This window comes from Vulpes vulpes, chromosome 9 (genome assembly GCF_048418805.1).
Source record: "Vulpes vulpes isolate BD-2025 chromosome 9, VulVul3, whole genome shotgun sequence".
NCBI classification, from domain to species: Eukaryota; Metazoa; Chordata; class Mammalia; order Carnivora; family Canidae; genus Vulpes; species Vulpes vulpes.
Window position 1 is genome coordinate 109347269 of NC_132788.1, and position 23242 is coordinate 109370510.

At 68.5% G+C, this 23242-nt stretch overlaps 1 protein-coding gene across 2 annotated transcripts; it reads right to left on the reverse strand.

Moving 5' to 3' along the window:
* Window positions 1-1031: 1031 nt before the first annotated feature.
* On the reverse strand, window positions 1032-22213 carry PALM (paralemmin). 2 transcript variants are annotated; one of them, XM_072722073.1, is made up of 9 exons: window positions 21869-22213; window positions 12735-12786; window positions 12325-12405; window positions 12100-12230; window positions 10882-11002; window positions 9882-9903; window positions 8971-9030; window positions 6652-6783; window positions 1032-3015 (listed from the first exon to the last, which is right to left on the reverse strand). In XM_072722073.1, exons 1-9 carry the CDS (start codon window positions 21871-21873, stop codon window positions 2486-2488), a joined length of 1134 nt encoding a protein of 377 aa, XP_072578174.1. In that variant the 5' UTR covers window positions 21874-22213; the 3' UTR covers window positions 1032-2485. The 2 variants fall into 2 exon arrangements, with proteins under 2 accessions (XP_072578174.1, XP_072578173.1); XM_072722072.1 differs by lacking the exon at window positions 6652-6783 and having other exon boundaries at window positions 21869-22021.
* Between the last annotated feature and the right edge of the window lie 1029 nt (window positions 22214-23242).

The window sequence follows — 23242 nt, forward strand, 5'->3', positions numbered from 1 at the left end:
TGCCGCAGCGCCCCCACCGCCTGGCTCAGCCCACCTTTTGGGGCTACTACCCCAGAGAGCTCCTTTCTGCTGCAGGCCTCGCCTGCGAGTCCGGGTTGGGGGCTGTTCCGCCGGGCCTGGGTTCAAATCCCACCAAGCCCCTCTGAGCCTGTTCCCTCCTCTGAACAGGGACGTTACAGAGCTGGGAGGACCTCCCGGGCCACTTCCCAACGGGGCGTGACGAGGGCCAGAGAACATCAGCAGGATGGCAATGCCCAGGCCCCACCGACCGATGGTGGCACCGAGGCTCGCCACGGCCGGGGGCGCGGGCCGGGCACTCTGCCATCCTGCCTGATTCCGGTCGAAGCGCAGGGAACCCGTCAGGGCTGCAGGAGCCCAGCGACTTTGCAGGGTGGAGCCGTGGCCGGTGGTCAGTCTACACTGAACGGGGCTTGCACCTCCTGCTCTGGGGCTCTGTCCTGACGGCCTCTTGGCTGACTGTGGGGCCCCTCTGACCCTCGGTCTCTTCTTTCAGCAATGGTAGGACTGGGATTTGAAGCAGCATCTCCCCCCCCCCCCATCGTATGCACCTCACCCTGTTGCTTATATAGGGAAACTGAGGCCCCCAAAGGCCAGAGACTGGATCACCCGGTAGAGGGGACAACGTCCTGCCCCTGAACTGGGGCAGCCTCCCACTCAGGGTTCATAAGGCCTGAGGTATAGACAGGCGAGCTGAGGCCCCGCGGGTGCAGGTGGCAGCCACTGTGCACCTGCTGGGGGTGGGGGTGGGGTCTCTGGGGCTGTGGGTCCAGCAGGGGGCAGCCTCGAAGCCAAAGGGTGGGGCGGGAGGGCAGGTCCTGCCCCCACCAGCTGTGCCTTGTCCCCAGGTGCCGTCAGGCGGGCACAGGTGGGGGCTGCACTGACACCCACCCTCGGCCCGGGGGAGCCCCAGAGCGCGGGGCTGCGGACCCACGGGCTCCCCCGGGCCTCCTCCGACGGCCCCGCCGCCCTGGTGCCCGCCCCCCCAGGTGAAAGCCAAGGACGCCAGGGCCTGGGGCTGTTCACACTGTTTATTTGCTTCTCTGGGAAAGTCGAGAACATAAGGGCCTTGTCACACGTCAGAAGCGGAGGGGCACTTGAGCAGAGCCTCACAGCTCGAGGACTCGAGGAGGAAGAGGGGGTCCCACGGCCACGGCCCAGGGTCACCTCAGACACGGCCTCTCCCCCTGCCACCGAGGGGCAGAGCGGAGTCGGGACCCAGGCTGCGGCAGCGCTGGCCCCTGCACCTGCCCCGGCACCGGGCGGGAGGCCCCGGAGCGTGTGGGAGCGTGTGCACACGTGTGCCTCTGGGGGCGAGTGGCTGCGTCCAGGGAGCCGTGCGTGCACATCCGGGTGGCGGCCGCCCCCAGGAGTGGGACCCGCACCCCTCTCCCTCCCGGGGGGGGGGGGGACAGGCTCACGTCGGGCGGGGCGGCGGATGGGGTCTCCCGCGGAGGAAGCCCCCGGCCCGGGCTGCATGCGCCCCGCCGCTGCCAGAAACGTGCCAAGCCCAGTGGAGCTGGCAGTGGCCTGATCTCTGGGGTACGGTTGGAGGGACCCAGCACCCTGGTCCCAGCAGGTCCTGGGCAGCCCCCCAGGGTCCCCAAATTAGCACCAGGAGGAAGGAGGGCCCAGTGGGAGTCGGAGCTCAGGGCTAGAAGCGGCTCATGAGGCCCCGCCTTGTGCAAGGGGCGGCTCGCAGAGGCCACCGGCTGCAGGAGACAGGGCGGGGGTCCGAGACCCCTCCCGGGCGGGGCGGGGGGTGCCCCGGGGCTCTCCCTTCCCGGGCTCCAGCATCCCCTGGCCACGCCCAGAGACGGCGTGGGGGGCATGGCACGTTGGGCTGGGGGCGCCCAGAGGGGCCCTGCTCCCTCCCCAGACCTTGAGCCTGACCTCCGACCAAGACTCCCCCAAGAGGCACAGCCTCACCCCGAGTGTCCAGGATTCGGACACCGGAGTTTGGCCGGGAACCCCCGTCTCAGGGGCTAAGCGGGGACAGAGCAGCCTCCCGGGGGCCCTCGGCTCCCCGGGTCCCTCTGCGGCAGGATGTCCCCTCAGGGACCTCAGTGGAGGTGGCAGGAAGGCACAGGCAGGAGGCCCAGAGGGTGGCTGGCCGGCCTGGGGCGGCCTCGAGGCCCCCGGCACCCCGGCCAGGACCGCCGTGGGTGACGGCCGCATCTGCGGAGCTGCCGTGACGTGGGGGGTGCCCTTCATTCCGGAAAAAGTGGGTCTGTCCATGTCTGTCTCCTACCAGGCGTAGGTGCACGGCTCAGTGGTTGGGGCGTCGGGGGTGGTGATGGGGCGGGGACCCCTGTCCCTCTCTTTCCAATGAAAGAAAACTCGGAAGGAACATGTGACAACCGCGTGTCCTGGGGCCCGTGAGTGTGGGTGGAGGGTGGGCAGGCCGGGGCCGGGCTGGTGGGTGACTGGTGTGGAGGGTGGGGCCGGGGGCTGGGGACCGGGCGGCTCACATGATGGAGCAGCATTTACAGCGCTGCTTCTTCGTGTCGAGGTCCTGGGGGTCGCTGGCCGGGGCCTCGGGCCCCACCTGGTTCTCTTCCCTGGAGCCCGCGGTCGGGGGGGGCTCTGCGGCGCTGCCGTTGGGGGGCGCGGGCTCCTTGGGCTCCGCGGCGTCCTCGATGACCACCAGCTCCGCCGTGATGGTGTCCTGCAGCCCCAGCACCTTCTGGCTCTCGGCCTCGTCCTCCACGTTCTGGTAACCCATGAAGATCATGGTGACGGGGGGCTCCTGGCCAGGCTGGATGCCCGGCGGCCCCGACGTGGCCTCTCCCGGCTGCGCCTGCACGCCCGTGATCTCCCGCCTGGACGGTGTGGTCTGCACGGGCTCCCTGGACGCCCCCCGGGTCTCTGCTGTCCCGGCCGTGGACCCCGCCTCGCTCAGCGTGACCTCGTCGGCCTTGTGGATGAGCTCGTCCACCTCGGAGGAGCTCAGCGGGTGGATCCCGTTCTCCGCGGTACCGTCCACGGCGTGGACCACTGGCGGGGGCAGGGGGGGAGAGAGAGAGAGGGAGTAAGCTGGCTCTCGGGGCGGGGGGGCCGCGCGAGGCCGTGGCCCACCCTCTAGGCTAAAGAGCAAGTGAGACAAAATCACACGTTATAAAACCAACCGACACTCAAAGCTCCCCGCGGGGATCTGTGCGCCCCGACAACCTGGCGCAGACGAGCATGCACAGGCGCTCGTGGGAGTTAGTGGACGGGGACTGAGCTGTCCCGCCCTTCGCGGCCGTCCACATCCCCAGCGGCAGGGCCCCGCGAGGCCACCTTGCCAAGTACGACAGCTTCTCCCGCGGCCAACACGGTGCCATGCAGAGGGGGACCGAGCCGGACCGCGGGCCTGTCCCTCCCACGAGGGGTTTCTCGGGGAGCGGGACCTCTTCCTTCCTTGGGACCCCGTGGCCGGTCTTGGGTCGCCGTGTGGCTCCTGTTCTCAAGGACAGTCGCCCACGGGCCGAGCCCGCCCTACTGCGGCCTGGGTCGGCTTGCGCCATCCTCGCTCAAGTCCCAGGGGCTTATGACTTCACGTCCACGGACTGTCTCTTGCAGGCAGATTCACTGAGAGGGGTGTTTATCAGTTTGGGGTTGGGAGAGAAGGGGGCTCCAGTCCCGGAACACAGGGCATAAGACATAAACTTGGTGACCTTGCTTACGACGGCCCGTGCGACCCTGGGCACGGCCACTTCCTGGAAACGCTCTACCCGCGTCTGGAAGGGAAGCACGTGGTGCCCTGGATGGCGTGTGCGCGAGGAACCTGCTGCGTGGACCTTCCAAACCTCTGCGACCGCCCCGTCTGTCTGTCTGACCTGGTGTGTCCCGGGGCCGAGGGCCGGGGTGCAGCACCCGCGGAGTCCGGGCCGCACTCCCCAGCCCAGCAAACTCCCGGAGACACAGCTGCTTGGCTGCCTGCCGGGGGGACACACCCCGCACCCTCGGGACTCGCCACCTCCCGGCCAAGGGTCAGGGCTCCAGCACCTGGCTGCCGGCCAGGAGGAAAGCACTTTCCACTCTCAGTTTCCAGGCCCCTAGGGAGGGGCGTCCACACCTCAAGGCCTCGCAGTGACTCGGGGCTGGAGGCCCGGAGGGTGCGGTGTCCCTTCAGAACCGAGCTATTTCCCACTGGCCCCTGCCCTAAGATAGGAATCCGAGCCCTCGGCCGCCATGGAAACCGGTCACCTTCCCATCGCCAAGCAACCAGAGTCCAGTCTGGCGGGTCCAGAATCCCCCAGGGCCGGGCCGGGCTGCGCCGAGAGGCGGAGGTGAGGACCTTCTGCAAACTCGGGCATTTCCTCGGCCCTTGGCCCCGTGAGGTCTTTCTCATCCAGGAGACGAGGCAGCTGGGAGTGACCCAGGGTCACACAGCTGGTGAGAGCTGGAATGGGGGTTGCCCCCAGGTCTCCGTCCCCAAACCATGGGAGAGCCGGGCCGTGACCAGGTCCCCTTCGTGGCCTCCCGGGTGTCACAGAGACCCCAGCAGCCTCTGAGAACACGAGGCTTTGGGAGCCAAAACCACATTGAGGTATCATTCCACAACCACCAGGATGGCCATGGTAATAATAACGACCTAACGATGGACAACAAGTGTTGCTGAAGATGTGGGGAGGCGGGGACCCTCACACACGTCTGGAGGGAAGGAAAGATGGGGCAGTTGCTACAGGAAACACCATGGCAGTTCCTCAAAGGGTTAAACGCAGAAATCCCCATATGACTCAGAAATTCCATGCCTAGGTATCACCCAACGGAAACGAAAACATACGCCCATACAAACACTTGTACAGCATTCTAAAACTAAAAGGTGGGAACATCCCAGATCTCCGTCAACTGATGACCGGATAAACAAAATGTGATCCGTCTGAACCATAGACTATTATTTGGCCATAAAATATGAACGTGGACAGACCCTGAGCCCACGACGCTCAGGGAAGGAACCAGACACAGGAGGCCACATAGTATGTGACTCCACGTGTGTGACACGTCCAGGACAGGCTCATCCATGGACTGGAAGGGGGTTAGTGGTTGCTGTGGTGGGGACAGGGGGTGATAGGATTTCTGTTTGGGGAAGAAAAATGTTCTGGAATTAGTAAAAAAAAGAAAAAAGAAAAGTGCAACATGGTGAATAAACCAAAACCCATGAGCAGCCCGCGTGGCTCAGCAGTTCAGCGCCTGGAGACCTGGGATTGAGTCCCACGTCGGGCTCCCTGCATGGAGCCTGCGTCTCCCTCTGCCTGTGTCTCTGCCTCTCTCTCTGTGTCTCTCATGAATAAAATCTATTTTAAAATAAATAAATAAACCCAAACCCACTGCCCTCTATACTGAATTGTGCGCCTGTCCTGTCCCCTTCCGCTCCGTGCATCATCTTCTTGTAAAGGCAGCCCTTGTGCACTTGCTAACGGGCTCCGGAGCTGGGCACTGTAATCTTCTATTTCGCTCGGGTGATGGGCTCCGTGGGTTCCACTGCATGAAGAAAGCCCATGTTTCCCTTGATTTTGAAGATGCCTTTTTAATTCCTTTTTAAAACGTATTTTGTTTACTAAAGTGGGTTCTTCTCCTCCTTCTATCATCGTAGTAACTATTGCCCAGAAAATTTCCCCTCCCGGGGTTTGTTTACGCGCTACGGTCGCAGGCCATGCCAAAAATGACCAAAGTTTAAATGCCAAACGACTTATAAAATTGCTGTCTAAATCCTGACAGTGGGGGCGCCCGGGTGTCTCCGGCGGCGAAGCGTCTGCCTTCAGCTCAGGTCCCGACCTGCTTCTCCGTCTCCCTCTTCCTGTCACTCCCCCTGCTGGTGTGCACAGGCTCGCGCTCTCTGCCTCTCTCTGTCTCTCGTCAAATAAAATCTTTTAAAACAATTTAAAAATAAATAAAGCAATAAATGCTGATGGATAATGCAGTTTAAATGAAACTTTTTCTTACCTAAAAACAAAAAAAGAGTGAACCTTATGTATGCAAATTATATAGAGAGAGACAGAGAGACAGACACGCTGGGGTGTTTTTTGTTTGTTTGTTTCTTTTTTTTTTTTTCTTGACATGCTGGGTTTTGACTAAGGTTGTCCTGCTCCTCTGCTCCTCCCAGGCGGGCTTCCTTGTGGGGGTCTCTCACACCCTGTTCCCTGACCAGCTGCTAGAAGGAACCCCCAAAACCAAACCAGGTCTCAGCACCGCGGCCCCTGCCCACCCTCCCCGCACTCTGCAGCAGCCCCCCAGCCCCCGCCCGGCCCTCCAGCCCAGCATACTGCGTCCTGCCACGGGGCCTTTGCACGTGCTGTGGCTGCGGTCACACACACGGTTTCCTTCAACGGACAAGCTCCTGCTCACGTCCTCTGAGGAGCCCCCCGGCCCCCTCCCCGCCCTGCTAGGCCCTCTCAGGGCGCCCTCTGCACCCCTGGGGGTTTGGTCACCTTTATTCGGAAGCCCAGGGATGGAGGCGAGTCCCACCCTCAGCCAAGCTCCAGGGCAGATTCCAGGAGCGAGGAGCGATGGGGCTGCGGGTCCACGCGGAACTGCCTCTACCCACCAGCGCCGTGGGCGGAGGGCCTGCCCCATGCTCGGTGCTCGGTCAGGCTGCGGGTCGGGCTCTGGCTCGGACTGGGGGCGGGGGGGGCGGGGGCTGCGTACCTTTGGTCTCGTCTTCGTAGACCTTGATGCCCTGAGGGAGCGGCTCCCGGGGGAGCAAGGTGGTGCTGGACAGCACCCGCGTCTCCCCCGTCACCTTGTCCTTCTCCACCGTGATCTCGACCGAGTACATGGCTGGCACGAGAGGCGCGGGTTACCCGAGGCCACCCGCCCACGAGCCCCCCGCCGGCTGCAGCCAAGCCAGGGAAGGGGAGCCGGCAGCGCAGAGCCAAGCAGTGGGGGCGCCCCCCAGCTCCGCCTCCTCCCAGGGCTTGCCAGCGTCCGCCTGAGGCCCTTCGCTGGGCATCGGAGGCCCGGCCTGCACGCCCGCCCAGCGGCAGGGCCTCACACTGCTCCGTCACCGCAGAGCAGCGAGTGAGTCCGAGGGAGGCGGCGCCCAGGCCCGGGTCAGAGGGCCGCGTTCCCCGCGGGACCACCCAGCGCCCGGCGCTCTGCGACCCGCTCTCCACGCGCGTGTCCAGCCGGCGGCCCCTCATCCCTCCCGCTACGGAGAACGGACCGTCCTCCCCGAGTCGCTGACCCATCGGGACGCAGCTCAGGGGCCAAGACCCCGCCCCGCCCCCTGGAAATCCCTCCCACGAGGACCACAGGGCACACTGGATCCCCCCCCCCCCCCCCCCCCCCGCCTCTCCTGCAGTGACCCAGCCCCCTGCCCGCGCCCAGAGTCACCTCATCCAAGCCTCCCCCCTGCATCTGCCCTGTAAGTGCCCTCCTGGGTCTTCCCACCCATCGGGGCAGTTCCCTCGTCGTCCTCACCCCCCAGGGGTCCATCTGCCTTCGGAAGACCTGGAGCCCACCCACGTGTCCCCCCCAGGACCAGCGCAGTCCTCTCGCCCTCCCCATCTCCCCTTCCATCTCCCCCTCCCCCCACTCCCCAGGACCAGCGCTGTCCCCCCTCGGCTCCCGTCCCCCCACCCTGTTCTCCCCGCGGCCGCCAGAGGGCTCCGACGAGCACCGAGTGGGGCACGTCCCCCCCCTCCCCACCACGGCTGCCACCCTGCAGGGCTCCCCTCCTCCCTCAGGACCCTGCACGCCTCACACTGTCACAGCCCTGAGCCCCCCTCCTCCCCCTCCCAGGTCTCCGGGTTACCCCTCCAACCAGCCAGGGCCAGGCCAGCCCAGGGCCTTTGCACATCCCCTGCTCCCCACCTGAACCACCTAACCCCGGGCCCTGTGCCCCCGCTGCCTTTGGGTCCTTGCTCCAATGGCACCTGTGAGCTTGGCCTCCCCGAGCCCTCCGACTAACCCTCCCCCTCCAGCTCTGCACGCTGCCTTCTTTTCTCCATAACTTCCTTGCAGAGGGCGCAGTCCTTGTCAGGACGTCACCCCCCCCAGGCTGTGGCCCTCATACGTCGCACACAGCAGGTGCTCAACAAGCGCTTGCCGGATGACCGACCATGACCGACCGAGTGTCGTCTGACTCCACGTCCCTGCACGGCCTGACGCCCTCAGCTCCAGGCGCGCGGTGGGGTGGGTTGTGCCTACGTGAGGTCGTCAGCTAAGGTCAGGGGGGCTGGTGCAGCTGGCACATGGGCCCGGGGCCCCCCTTCTCTGGCTGACGCTACCCTCTGTCCCGAGCCTCCTGGCACAAAGCTGCATGACCCCGCGGGAGGCCCCGGGCCTCCCCTGCCAGTCCCCCGCCCCCAAGATGCTCTCCGCCTCCCTCTGTGGTTCGTGCCGGCACAACTCACCCAGCACCCGCAGCAGCCGAGGGCCCTGCCGACCGCGATGACCTGTCACTGCCGTGGGGCTCTGTGCCTGGCCCCGGGCGTGCGGCCGGTTCGACCCCGCTGCTGCAGCGGGTGGACACCAAGGGCCTGGCCTGGCGGCAGAGCGGGGCCCTGAACCCCCACTTTGTGCAACGCCCAGCACTAACCCAGGAGCACAGAGACGCCCCGGCCTGGTCGCCTCCAGGAGCAGGGAGCTCACTCCCCGTCCTGCGGCGGCCTGAGGGTCTGCAGCAGGCGTGAGCGGGCGTGAGCGGGCGTGAGCGGGCTGTGTGCGCACATGTGCCCCCCCGCCGGGCCCCAGGAGTGAGCAGCGGGTTAGGCGGGGAGCCACGGGGGCCGGGTTAGAGCGCTGCCATGCGGGGGGCCCCCCTTCTCGAGGAAGCTGGGCCAGCATGTGCCCGAGGTGCCAAAGCAGAGGGGGCGGCCAGGCCCCACCCCGGGGTCCGAGCCCGGACCACCCCCACGGCCACAGCTCCTGCCGAGGCCACGTGTGTGTGGGACGCAGCTCCGGCCTCTCCGAGCGCCCCAGGGCAGCAGCTGGACGCGGGGGGCGAGCTGGGGGCTGACCCACCTGCCTTCATCATGGTGGAGCCCTCAGCTGTCCTCACGGGGGTGTTGGACGCTCGTGTCTCTGTTCAGGAGGTGGAGGGTGAAGAGACAGAGATGGGGTCAGAGAGAGGAGGTCACGCGGACGCCCGACGCCCCCCGGGCACCCCCAGCCACCCCCGACACGCAGACACCCGGACACGCCCAGACCTCCCTGGCACACACACTGGCGCGGATACCCCCACGCCTGCCCCCCGCGTGCCCTGCCCCCAAACACACACCAGCCCCCAGGCCGTGTCCATCTCTCAGCCCCAACGATTTTCACAAAAATCCTCAGAGGCCCGCGTGAAATTTTTTTTTTTAATTATTAACTTCTAACCCCACGGCAGGACACTGCCCGGCGAAACGGACACGCGAGTCCGGCCAGACTCTGGGCTTCCCGTCCACGCTCTCCGCGTGAAAACAGCTTCAGGCACGTGCGGAAGACGCGCTTCACGTCAGGTAGCTTTAATACGCTCCGGAAGCTACGCCACGCGCCGCGTGAACAGCCCACGCTGCCGAGGGCCCGCGAGGGCCCAGACGGGAATTGGGCGCAGGCTCCCGCTCCACCCGGCGCCCACACCCCCGCGGGGGTCGAACAGCGCGGCCGCCCCGGGACGGCTGGGACCCCGGCTCCTCGGCCCCCAGACCCCAGCTTGGGACGCGAGAAGCGAGGCGCCAGCCCGGGGGCTCCGAGGGGGTGCAGGTGAGTGGGGGGGGGACCCCGAGGGCCTCGGATCCCTCGCCTGTCGGAGGGAAGCCACGATGAGGGGCGCTGGGTGAGGCCCGGGAGCGGCTGCGGGAGAAAGGCCATGACCCTCATGACCCCAACAGCGGAGGGTGTGCAGAGACCCCCCCGCCGGCCGTGAGAGTGCGCAGGCCCCCCCAGAAGCCTACCTTTGGGTGTGCCCGCCGGGGCCTGCAAGAGAGAAGGGAGAGACCTGGTCAGTGAGGCCGGGCCCGGGGCCACGCCGCCCTGGTCGGCCCCGAAGGCCAGTGAGAGCAGGACCAAGGCTATGGGGGGGGCAGCTGGGGGCTCGGACACGGAGCAGGGACGCGGGTCCTGCAGCGCCCTGGGGCCCACCCTCCCTAGGACGGAAGGGGCAGGACCCCTGACCCACCCCCCGGGGCCCTGAGGCCCAGAGCACGTGGGGGCAGGTGCTCCCAGCATCTCTGGGCCACAGCGCTTGTCTCCCATTGAATGGGGACCCTGTTCCCCCTAAAGGGGCTACTGAGAGCAGGGGATGGGCGACGGCTGTGACCGTGCAAGTAAGGTGACAGCAGGTGGGGATTTTGTCCATGGCTTCCTACGGGCCAGGTCTTGCGTAGAGAGCGCTTGCCGTCCCTCACGACATCCCAGCACGTGGGTGCTCTGAGGAGGCCCAGGGGGGGAGACTGAGGCCCGAGGGGAGACTGAGGCCCAGGGGGAGACTGAGGCCCAGGGGGGAGACTGAGGCCCGAGGGGAGACTGAGGCCCAGGGGGGAGACTGAGGCCCGAGGGGAGACTGAGGCCCAGGGGGGAGACTGAGGCCCGGGGGGAGATTGAGGCCCAGGGGGAGACTGAGGCCCAGGGGGGAGACTGAGGCCCGAGGGGAGACTGAGGCCCAGGGGGGAGACTGAGGCCCAGGGGGGAGACTGAGGCCCGGGGGGAGATTGAGGCCCGGGGCGGGGGGAAACTGAGGCCCAGGGAGGCAAAGCAACTGTCCCAGGTCACACAACAGGGAGGCAGGAGGCTGTAATCCAAATGCAAGCCCCAGCTCTGAATTCTGTGCCACAGTGACCCTGAAGGGGGGTGTCCCAGCCTGGAGCCAGGAGGGGCAGGTGCCCGCAGGGGTGGGTGCCCTCAGGGGTGGGTGCCCGCCGGGGCGGCCGCCTGGGAGCGTCAGCACCCCCTCACCTGCTGAGAATCGACGAGCACCTCAGCCTTGTGGGCCTCGGCGGGGCTCGGGGCGGCGGGTGCGTCCCCGGCGGCGGGCAGCGGGCCCGCGTCCTCCAGCACCTCGATCTCCTTCTGCAGCCTGAGGGGGCACAAGAGGCCACCGCACTTACCCGGCGCCCGCTCCGCTCCGGCCTCGAGACGCGAGCGCCGCACCCGCGAGGCGTCCTCCTTCCCTCCCGCAGCCGGGGAAACCGAGGCACGGAGCAGCGGCCCCGCCGGCCCGGCCTCCACCACCCTCGCTGGCTGCGGCTGACTTCTCCCGCTTCCCAACCAGCTCCCCCGTGTCCCACTCAGATGCGCGCCTTTCGTTTCGTTTTGTTTTGTTTTTACGGGAAGCCTCATCTCTCTGGGGAAACTGGAAAAACCATGTCCCCTTCCAAGTTCCAGGAGATAATGGTCTACACAATCCGGCGAGAACAAAACAAAGATTTTAAAGCCCGCCCCACGGGGTGGCCCCCAGGAGGCTTTGGGCCGTGGGCCTGTCAGGCCCCGGGGGTGAGGCGCCCCGGAGGAACTGAGCCTCCGCCGCCCACAGTGAGGGTCGGCCTGGAGGGCTTCCTGGAGGAGGCGTCCAGGCTGGGGCACCAAGCAGCGGCGGGCTGCCCTGGGAGGAGGAGAGCCGAGGCCCCCGGAGCCCCTGGTCCAGCCCGGCGCCCGTCACCCCAGCCTGGTGCTGCCCGGCCTCCGCTCACAGGCGGGAAGGAAGCAGCCGGGGGCACCGCGACACCTGCCCCCTTCTCCCAAAGGCCTCGGGAGGACCCCGGCCTCCACGGGGAGCCTTGTGCGGGGCGCGTGCTGGGGCCGGGCAGGCCTCCCCCCAAGTGCACATGTGGAACTCTGGCCGCGGCTTCCGTCCCCGTGACCCCGCTGCCCTGGAGCCGAGCCTGGGCCTCTGCCTGCCCGGAAACTCCAGGCCTCTGTCCCCGCCGGGGGGCCACTGTCCCCGCCCCCGCCTTCCTGCAGGCCCAGCGCCCGCGTCTGCCCTGCGTCCACGAGCCAGGGGACAGCACCCGCTGGGCTGGCACCAGGGAGCCCCCGGGGAGGCGGCTGCTGGCACCTGCCCCCCCCCCCCCCCCCGTGCCTCGCGCACCTGCGGTGGGGGGAGCTGGGAGGGGTCCTGCCACGGCCTCTGCGCCCCAGCCCCGGCCCTCCCTCCGCCGCGCCCGCCGCGCCCACCTGCAGATGGACTCCTCCAGCAGCCGCGCCTTCTGCTCGTCCTCCTGCATCTGCCTCCGCATGTCCTCACCGCCCTCCGACGCCGCCGACGGTGTCCCCTCCAGCAGCCAGCGCTCCCGCAGCGCCTTGGACTGCGGGGCGGGGGCCGGGTCAGAATGCGGCGGCCTTCCTGCTGCCGCCCCCCGGGCCCCGGCCCCCCCCACCCCGCCGGGGTGCCCGCGGGACCTTCAGGTGCTGCAGCTGCCGTCGGTTGTCCTCCAGCTGCCGGCGCTTGTTCTCCACCTCGGCCTGCCGCCTCCGCTTCTCCTGCGCGGGACGGGGGCTCAGGGCTGCGCCCCCCACCCCGGGCTTGGCCCCGAAGACCCTGCTTTCCTTTGAATGGCACCCAGCTGGCCCGTTGGCCCCTGCCCCCCCAGAGAAGGGCAGGTTCTGCTCCCCCCGCGTGATCTCCCACCCGCACCGAGCGGCCAGGGGAGCCGGGCACGACGGTCCACACTCGGAGGACCTCAGGGTCTCCCTGTTCTCACTTCGTGGGGAAGCACCAGCAGGCACCCGAGTCCCGGGTCCCCTGCCACCCCCCCATTGGGGTCCCAAGGCCCTGGGTCGGGGAGTGGGCCCCACCGCTGGGAACTCACTGCAATGGCCTGGAGCCGCTCCTGCTGAGATGTGGTCTCTGCCGCCAGGACCCTGGGGGAGGGGACGCACAAGGTCAAGGAGAACCTCGTTGGTTCTCCCGACAAGCCCCCGCTGTCCCCCAGGACAGGGCCCCAAGGACGGGAGAGCGGGAGGGCGGCGCTGAGCCTCACAGGGTGCACGGGGTTCAGAAGAGCAAGTGCCCCCTCCCGGCCCAGACGCCGTCACTGCCCAGGGCACCCCTGTTCGCCTCCCACCCACCACGCACAGCTTGTCCATCCCCGGGGGCGGGGGGACACGCGGGGACACCCGCCGGCCTCGCCCCGCAGCCCTCGGGATTGCAGCGTGCACCATCCACCCTGGGACGCGTCTGCTTCCCCGGGGTCTCCCGGGAGCCCAAGGCCCAGAGAAGCCGCGGAACCTCCCTCGTCCATGGTGTTTGCTCAAAGCCACTGAAGGGACAGAGCTTCCTGGGGGCGGGCAGGAGGCCCAGGACAGGGGTGCGACCTTCAGGCCCCTGCCCCGCCCTCTGCTCCCCTGAACCCCCTACACGGCAGGCTCCAAACCCCGGCCCTTCCCTCCCCGCTGTGTCCCGGTCCCGGGAAGCTGCACAGCCTGCGCTCAGGAAGCGTCTGCAGCAGCTTCCCGGGGCCTGGACACGGACGAGGCCTGCGGGCTCTGGGCTCGGGGCTCCGGGCTCCCTGAGCAAGTCCTAGTGACCCGGGGCCAGGTGGGGGGCAGGGGGCGGGGCCTGGGGGGCACACGCAGGTTCTGGGCACAGGAACCCAGTCCCCAGAGTCCCCCCACCCAGCCCTCAGCCTGCGTCAGAACCAGGAGCCACCTTGCACCCCCCCGGGGCCCTGAGCGTCCACCTGCACAAACAGCTGGGACAGCCCCCCCCCCCACGGTGATTCAGAAAGGAAACAGGCCCACGGCCCACACCGAGCCTCACCCCTTCCCCAGCCCCAGGCCACCCTCCTGGCCTCCAGCCCCACCACCCGCTCCACTAGGCTGTTTCCTGGCCTCGCTGAGACCCGTGAAATCATCGGGCTCTCACGCCCCGGCCAGGTGACCCCACCCAGCTCTTGGCTTCCTGGAGGGCGGCACCTGCCTCCTGTGTCCCCCCCGGGGAGCCGGCAGCGCCAGCCACACCCTCTGCGGCTTCCCTCTCTCCCTCCTCAGGGAGGCTGGCTCCAGCTGGGTGGAGTTCGGGACAGGCTTGATCCAGCAACCGAGCACGGAGGCCCTTCCTGAAGGGCCCGATCCGCCACTTTTCTGCGTCGGTGCCGCCCCGAGCTCCCCACACGGGCCCACCCTCCAGTTTTCACAGGCCCCACGTCTCCCATCCCAGGTCTCCACCACGGCCTGCTACCTCCCTGGCTCCTGACCACCACTCCCCGCCCCCCAACCAGAGGCAGCTTCCCAAAGCGAGAATCAGAACCACTAGGTCTCCTGCTCTTACGTCTCCCTGGCTCCCATCACCCCCTTTTTTCCCTTTTTTTTTTTCTTTTTAAAGATTTTATTCATTCATGAGACACACACAGAGAGAAGCAGAGACACAGGCAGAGGGAGAAGCAGGCTCCATGCAGGGAGCCCGATGCGGGACTGGATCCTGGGACCTGGGGTCACGCCCTGGGCGGAAGGCAGACGCTGAGCCCCCCCCCCCGGGGGGGGTCCCCCCATCACCCCTTGGGAGAAACCCTGGTGTGGCCCAGGCCTGTGCCCGCCGCCCTGACCCCCTCCGCCGCCAGCACCTCCGGGCCGCGCTTGGGCACCCGGCTCACTCCCTGTCGGTGCCCTCGCCTTACTGTTCCCCGCCTGCTAATGCCCTTCCCTCGGCCGGGAAGTGAAGCCCAGAGAGGGCGAGTAGGGCGAGTCACTTGTGCCCAGTGCACGGCGGGGACGGGAGCCACACGCGCGGCCCAGCTGTCGCGGGGAGACACCCCCACGGCCGGCCTGCAGGGTGGAGGGACCAGCCGCCCCGTGGGGTGGCCGGTCGGGTGGCCAGTCGGCGGGCACCGGGCAGCTCCGTGGCCGGCCAGCGGGCGGCAGACAACAAGGCGGCCAGTGTCCCCGGGCGGCCGGTCCTGCCGCCACCAGGTCAGGGGAAGGTCAGGCGCGGAGGGCACCGGCCCAGGGGCTGCACCCCCTCCCCGCCCCCCTCCGCGTGCCCGGGGCGCCGACGCTCCCGCCCCAGGCGCCACCCCCCCTGGTGGGGCCCGCGGGAGGCGGTCGCCCTGGCAACCGCGCCGTCCCCATGGCAACGCGGAGGCCGGCAGGCGGGGGGTTGGGCCGCCGAGCATCTCCCGCCCCCGCCCCCGCCCCCGCCGGCGCTGGGGGTAAGGGGCTCCCCGCCGCGGGCTCCAGGGGCCGCCAGAGGCTGGGGCGCAGGGGGGCGCCCGGGGTCACGGGGAGGGCCTTGTAGCCCCGAAGGTTCTGGGCCTGCCCTGCTGCCGGCGGAGGAGTCAAGCCCAGAGAACGCTCAGCATCATCCGAAAAATAAACCGAAGTAGGACCAGAGGCCTCCCTGGACGGCCGGGGCGGGAGAACACGCGCCGCCGTCACCGCCCTCCTCGGGCGGCTCCGTCCTGCATTCCAGGGCGGGGAAACTGAGGCTGGGACACCTGCTGGGCCTGCTGGCCCGGCGGGAGGGGGGTCGGGCCTGCTGGGGAGGAACCGCAGCTGCTAAGGGAGACGGGGCGCCCTGGGTGCGCAGGGAGCACAGCACCCGGGCTCCCAGAGGGTGGGAGGGTCGTGCGTGGGCGCCGGACTCGCTCCGGGGTGGGGGGGCTCGGGGAGAGGAGCAGAGGCCGGAGGCGCCCACTGAGTTCTGGCTGAAAGGCCTGGGTCGGTTTGGAGAGGTGCCCCCCCTTCCCCGGGGTGACCCAGGGCGCGGCCACCCTCCGGGCTCCCCTGGCTCTGCTGGGTGTGGGTGACCCTCGGGGCTGCCGGTGTTGGGGCCCACCCTCCTCCGGGAGGGCCCCCCCCCTCGGGCTCCGGGCCTCGCCTGATTATTTTTACAGAGCGCCTGGAGCCAATTCTGGGCTCGAGCCCCGGTGTGGGCGGCTCAGGACTCGCGAGGGCGTGGGCTGCGAGCGCGTGAGATAATCCTGGCTTCGGGATGAGCTAATGAGGCCCAAGCCCGGACGAGCCCTGCGCAGGCCCCGGCCCTGGGAGGCACTCGGGGTTTGAAGGCACCAGAGAGGTTACGCAACCCGCCCAAGGTCACCCAGCGGGCAGGGCAGCTGGGCCTGCGGAGGGCGCGGGCGTGGGGTGCACTCACTCGGGGCGGCTCCCGCGGATGGAGGGGTCCTGGCCCGGCAGCATTCCTGCGCTCGCTAAACGGAAACAGCTGCCCTTCGCCCTGGTCTTGGGGACGCAGAAGGGGAGCAGAGTCCCCCGGGGGGGCTTCCTCGGGTGGGGTGTCCCCTGCTCCCTGCCGGGCCTCTGCCAGCTGTCAGCCCCCGAACCTCCCCGCTCCAAGCCCTCCACACCCGCCCATCACCCCCGGGGAAGCCGCAGCCTCCCCGCACTCGCCCCTCTCCTTCCACCCGCTCCCTGCCTCCCCCTGTGCGGCCTTCCTCCACCTCCAAGCTCAAGGGCAGCTGCCTCTTCCAGGAAGCCTTCTTGACCTCTCCAGGGAGAGTTCTCTTCCTCTGGGACCCTGAGCACTCAGCACAGGTCCCTGGGGAGGCAAACAGCTCATGAGGCATGCATGGGCTTTCCAGAATGTTCCAGGCAGAGGCTCCACCGAGATGGGAGCAGGCCGCAGAGCCAGAGGAGCAAAGCTGCCGGCTAGTAATCTGGGGGGGGGGGGGGGGGGGGTCGGGCATGGATCCTGCCCTGGGCCCTCACAACCAGAGGGCAGTGGGGCGTGAACCCACAGGCCTTCTCCGCCAGCTGCAGAGAGCAGCCCCACAGGCCAAGGGCCCTCTGGCCTCCACTCCCCGCCAGCATTCCGGGAGGCCCACCCACCGCAGGACCTTTGCACTCGCTGTGTCCTCTGGCTGCTGTGCACCCCCCTGGGCCTCACCGACTCCCTCAGGCCCTCCGTCATTGTCACCTCCCCGAAGAGGCCTCCAACCTCCTCCCAGGCTCACTTACTTTCTCCCTTATTTCCCCACAAGGACAGCGTCTCTGTCCTTAACACGGCCCTAGAGGGATTCAATAAGCGTTTGCTGGACCGAGGAGTCAGTTTGCGTCCCCACCCAGGGATTCCCTCCCCTGTCACTTTCCTGCCACCCCTGTGGGCCATTTGTCCTACAACCACTTCCTTTTGTTGCTTGTTTTTGTTTTTTAAGAATTTATTTATTCATGGGAGAGAGGCAGAGACACAGGCAGAGGGAGACGCAGGCTCCATGCAGGGAGCCCGACGGGGGACTCGATCCCGGGACCCCGGGGTCACACCCTGGGTGGAAGGCAGAAGCTCACCCTGAGCCCTGGGTGGAAGGCAGAAGCTCACCCTGAGCCACCCGGGCGTCTCTGTTTCTGAAAAAACTCACTGTCACGTCACATTTATCTAAAACAGGGCCCAGGCTCCCCACACCCGTCAGAGGACAAGGGACAGGCCCCAAGCACCTCCCCCCGGACGTGACTACACGGGGCACCTGGGGGCTCAGCGGTTGAGCATCTGCCTTAGGCCCAGGCCGCGACCCCGGGGTCCCGGGATCGAGTCCCGCGTCAGGCTCCCTGCATGGAGCCTGCGTCTCCCTCTGCCTGTGTCTCTGCCTCTCTCTGTGTCTCTCGTGAATAAATAAATAAGATCTTTAAAATTCTTTTTAATTCAAAAATTAATTTAAAGAAAACGGCTACATTTAACGTATGAGACGACCCCAGCGTCCATGACAGATGAACAGGAAAGCGCAGGGAGGTCCGTCCACACGTGGACACGTCCCTCGGCCACGGACTGGGACCCAGGGAATGTTCTGGAACTAGGCAGAGGTGACGACTGTCCGGCTGTGCGACGCACCGAATGACGTGCTTGCGTCAGGTGGGTCGAGCGCCGTGTGAGCTGCACGTCAACCAAGGCCGCAAGAGCACACGCCCGTTCGTGCGGCAGGAGCGCAGACCGTCGGGGCATCGTGAGATCCCGCTCGCCCTGCCCTGGACGCTCCCGGGCCGCAGGGCCCGTGCACACCCTACGGGCAGCGGCTCTCGCTCTGCGCCAGAGGGTCCCCGAAGCTCCCAGCCAGGGCCCTGCCCCGAAAGTCCCACCCTGCTGCCCCCAACGCAGCCCCGCACCCACCCACCGCCACCCTCTCGTCCACCCCGAGGCGCCCACCCACTGACTCCTGTCTCCCCACCGCACGCCCGGCTGGGGCTCCCCTCTTGGTTCCCCGCCCGATCCAGACGGTCCGGGTGACCGGCTCGGGGGTCCTTGAGCCCCGTGAGCGTGATGTCACAGCCCTGGGATCCCGCCCCGCACTCCGACCCTCCGTCCCTCTGTCCAGGGCCTGCGCCATCTCCCCCCACCTGTGGGCAGCCCTGAGCACCACGGAAGTGCTCGCCTCCGACCCGGCCACCGAGACGCGGGGTCCCCCCCGCAGCCCTGGCCCTTCTCCCCAGGCCGCCCCCTCGGTGGCTGTCCCCACTGAGCCCCCACCTGCTCCTCGGCTTCCAGAGCCTGTTTCTTAGGCCTGGTCACAGCCTCACCCCCGTCCCGCTTGGACGCCCTCCCGGGCTGCCCGTGGCGCCGCAGCTGGGCATGCAGGCTGGCAGGACCCGGCCAGAGCCCAAACCCGAGAGCGCTCCCTTCCCCCGCCCCGTGACAGGCCGGTCCCCGCGCCGGGCATGCCCTCTGCCTGCCTAGCCCTCTACGTGTGGATTAGAGGAACAGCGCAAGGCTGACACGGGCTCCGTCTCGCCCCCCTCACACAGTGACCTGAGCGGAGCCAAGAGTCGGCCGCTTACCTGCCGGGAGCACCCAGGCACCCCAAGGCACGACCCTCCTAGGAAAGGTCGGCGACGGGATGGACGGGGAGCCCCTGCCCACAGCGCGGGGAAGACCCTCCTTCAGGCCCGACCCTACACAAGGCTCGCAGGGTCAGCAGGCAGCGTTAAGGGAACAGATGGGTTCCCCGAATGCGGAAGGACGGACGGAAACAGGGCCCCAGACCCGGACTAGGGTGAACGTGAGCCCATCTCGCAGCATCAGGACCGACCCTCGACCCCAGATCTCGTCCCCATGCGGCTGGGGCAGCGCACCTGCCCGTGGCGCTCCAGGGCCCGGGCCATACCGCACCCCCCGTCCTCCAGGGCATCCCCCCGGGGCGCCGGGCGGGCTCCCGTCCCTGTTCAGCCCTGCTCAACGTCCCATGGAGGGGGGGTCAGGACGCCGCCTCTCCATGCCCCAAATGGAGCAGACACAGAGGGGTCCCTGGGGGGCGGGGAGGCTCAAAGCAGGTGCTTCTAGCGCCCAAGGCCACCTTCCATGTGACTGAGGACAAAACCAGGGTGAAAGGCCAATGTCAGGATACCCCCTCCCCGGACCACAGCCCGGGACACAGGAAGGGGACACAGGAAGGTGCAAAGGCCCCCATCCCCCGACCCAGGCTGCTGAAGGACCCAGGAGCTCCGTGGCCCCGGGTGTGGCACTGTCACCTCTTGTGCCTCGGTTTCCCCACCTCGCAGGGCTGCGGTAAAGATCCAGCAAGTCCACAGAGACAAAGCACTCAGAACAGGGCTGGGCACACAGCAGGTGCCCACTAAACGTTAACCACCTTGCCGTGCTCCTGCCACCACCTCCACCGCAGTCTGCTCCTTCCCTTCGAGTCCACTCGCGGGTCCAGTGAGCCCCCCTCCCCCGCGGAACCGCCACGTGGTCACCAAGACTGAGAAGCAGAAGGCGCTCCCACAAACCTCCGAGTAAAAACATCAGAAAATAGATACAACGAGAATAAAAGCTTGTTATTAGGTTCAATCATCAGGGCACGCTGCTGCCTGTCAACCGGCTCCCCGCTCGTTCCGCGGGGGCACTAGAGGGTGGAGGGGCGTTGAGGACCCATCGTGCCCCAGCGGAGAACGTCCAGGCCTGACGTGGGTCGGAAGGGAGCTGGGAAGGGTCCTGGGAAGGGTCGTGCTCTCCGGGCCGGCCCCGAGGCCTAGCCCTGCCCTCAGCCAGGCCCACACTCGGGGGGTATCGGGGGGGCGGCCTCGGAGCCAAGCAGGCCTTTGCGCACCCACCAGCGCCGGAGGCTCCCAGCGCAGCAGCCCCTCAAATCCCCCCAGCGCAGGATTCCCACCCAGCTCCCGAGGTGCTCCCGGGACGGTCATCCTGCCCCCGGCCTCCCTGGGGTCCCTCCACAATTTGTGTTAAACCCTCAAATTCTTAAGTGAACAAAAACGAATCTTCAATCCTTAACACAACGTTGTGAAATTCCTAAACGTGTTTTTAAAAGCAACTCGCCGGCAGCACCGAGAGCCGCAGGCATCTCCTTCCTGCGGCTCTGACGGCAGCATCCACGGAACGAGCGGGCGGGTCCTCGCGGACCCCACTGCCACCTGCGATCCCGGAACGGAGCGGGGGCAGGGGCTGCACCGGGTCGGCACCAGATGGAGCCACTCCCCACCCATCGTGCCCCCGGGCACACCCACGGACCGAGGCTTTCGCTCATGGCCATTCAGGCCGCCGAACGCCAGGTCCTGGCCCCACGTCTGCACCCAGAGAAACCAGCGAACCCCCGAGTGGGGCCCATGGCATCATATCTGACCCACGACCACAAGGCACAGGGGCAGCCAGCACCCAGGCCCCTCCTTGTGCTGTGTGACTCCCTCTCTGGGCCTCACTGTCACCGCTGAGGGTGAGAGGGACCGCAGGAAACAGGAGTCCAACCAGAACACCTCCTCGCTCCTCCGCTCTGTGGGGACGTCCCTGTTGTCTGTCACCCGCAGCCCCTGGGGCAGCCCCCTCCCCACAGCCACACTGCGCTCAGGGTCTGCTCAGGGTCTGCTGTCGGGAGGCCCAGAGCCCCCCCTTGGGCCTGGGGAGCAGAGCAGATAAACAAGTCGGGGAGCCCAGCGCAGACACATCCGGGCCCTGGCTCCCCTGAGCCCCTGGCTGGGCTCCCGGGGCCGGGTGGGGGAGCAGGCTGGGCCTTTGTCTGGGTTTTCAAAAGCAGAGGACATCGGGTGTCGCCTTCCTGGGGAGGGCGGGAGGCGGCGGCCCCCACCCAGCTGAGGGTGTGGCGGGTCACGGGTGAATCCCTGGAGGGGAGTTGTCGGCTCAGAAAACACACCCAGTGGGAAGGGCAGGGGGAGCCGCCGGGTGGGCCGGCTGGACCTCCGCGTCCAGGGTGGAGACTGGGCCCAAAGCGAGGCTCGGCAGGCCTCGGCACCCGCCAGGGGGGTGGGGGGGGGCTGCTAGCACCCCACACACGGCTTCCCACCTCCTGGCCCTGTCAACACACCCCCCAACCTGCCAGGGCCCACCTGTGGGAGTGGGGCCTGGGGGTTGCCCTGATGCCCGGGAGCCAGGCGACTCTGACGGGACCGGCACACTCACCCCGAACTGCACGTGCCAAACCCCCTGCCGCCCAGCGGCCCCTCACGGGACCCCCAGGGACCCAGGCTGCCCACTCCACTGCACCTAGGCCGGCCAGGGGCCAGGCCACACCATTTGGGGGCCCATCTTGGGGAGCTCTCCTTGGGGAGGGACCAGACCCAGGCTGGCCTGGGGAAAGCACCTGGACCTCGCGCTCACACACCCGGAGGCGGAGGCTGCAGGGACGCCCCCTCCCTCCCGGGGGCTCGGACGCGGTCGGGGTCGCGGGGCCCTGGGCGGGGGCTCCTGGGGCGCTGGGGGCGGCAGGCGGCGGGGCGCAGCGAGGACTGGGCGCCCAGGGCGCAGGGGGCGGCGCGGGGGCTGCGGCCGGCGCGGCCGTGGGGAGGGGTCGCTCCATCGCCGCGCTCCGAGCCCACAGGTGGCCCCGGTCCAGGCCAGCGGGGCGCGGGGGGGCGCGGGCGGGGGCGCGGGCGGGCGCGGGGCGCGGGCGGGCGCGGCCTCCCCTCCCCAGGCGCCCCCGCGTCCCCGTTAGTCCGTGGGCCGCCGGGATGGGGATGGGGATGGGGATGGGGCCGGCGGAGGCCCGGGCGGCGCGGGGTCCCGGCCTCGCCCCCCCCCCCGCCCGCGCCTACTCACTCCATGTCCCCGCCGCGGTCCGGGAGGGTCGGCGATGCTGGGCGCGGGCGCGGGGCGCGGGCGCGGGGCGCGGGCGGGGGGGCTAGGGCCTGGCGGCCGGGGCTGCGCGGCGCGGGGGCGGCGGCACCGGCTCGGGCATCGCCCCGCGCGCGGCTGTTTATTGTCCGGGCGGCGGCGGGCGCGGGGGGTGGGCTGGGCGCGCGCGTCTCCGCCGCCGCCGCCGCGCTCCTGCGCTCGCTCCCCGCGCGCTCCCCGCCGCCTCCCGGAGCCGCGGCCCCGCGCCCGCCCCCTGCCGGCCGCCGCCCGACAGCGCCCCGGCCCCGGCCGCGGCCCCCGCCCCCCGCCAGCCCCTGACCGAGGGCGCACCGGGCGCAGGGTCGCGGGGAGCTCGGGGACGCCGGTGCTCAGCCCGCAGGTGGGAGCCCCCCGGGGCCCATCCGGCCCAGAGCGCCCGCGCCAAGGTCTGGGGGTGACCCTGGGCCGGACCCTTGGACGGGCACCCACGGAGCCGGAGTCACAGCAGGGCGGCCGAGAGGGCACAGTTTGCAGGAGAGGGACCACTTCGGAAGGCCCCTTGGGCCGCCAGGACACCGAAGCGGGGAGGCCTGGAGGCTGAGAAGGGACCCCCCAGCCCCGGGACAGGGTGGAGGCTGGACCCCGCGGACAGGCAGGTGGATTCTGGGCGGATCGTGCAAGGGGAGCCAGCAGGATTGCCACCAGGGAGGTGGGATGAGGGGTGCCGGGGTCCCGCTGCCCCCCGGGGCACCCCCGGAAGGACAGGGTTGGAGGGTGACAAGGGTGACGCTGGGCAGGCAGCTGGACACCACCACGTTGCAGTTCAGCGTGAGGCCCAGCCTGGGAGGCCCGGCAAGACGAGGCGGGAGCCCGCGGTCAGCCGCCCGAGGCCGCTAGATGCCCGCTGTTGGCTCCTTACATTTTGTCTTGAGTCCTGCGTGCTGCCAGTGTCACCAGGCGGACCCCACGGGCTGGGAGGGGGGCAGGACCTGCCCCCACCAACATGCAGGCCACAGCCCCGGCCTCCCGGGTTCTGATGACCACAGCAGCCCCCAGCCCTGAACACATGTGGGGCCTGGAGTGGGGGGTTCTCTTCCCCCCACTCCGCACATGGGTCTACACGCGGAGGGAAATACCCCGAATGAGCTCTGAGCCGGGAGGGCGTCCTCCTGAGCTCCTCCAGCGGGAAAGCAGTGAGGCCCTGAGAAGTGTCGGGCACTGGGCTGAGGGCCGCGCCGGCCGCTCGGGTGACACAGGGCTGCGCCTTGCCCCCCTGCGCCCCGCGGCCCGCAGCCCGCACCTCCTGCGCGGCGGGAGGGCTAAAGGACTGAATGTGCACCCGGCTTGGAACGGTGCCCG

Coding starts and splice junctions, on each gene's coding strand:
- PALM (XM_072722073.1), bottom strand. Junction 12,231..12,324: donor GGCAGCTGCAGCACCTGAAG/GTCCCGCGGGCA, acceptor CCCGCCCCGCAG/TCCAAGGCGCTGCGGGAGCG. Junction 9,031..9,881: donor CCCGGCGGGCACACCCAAAG/GTAGGCTTCTGG, acceptor CCTCCTGAACAG/AGACACGAGCGTCCAACACC.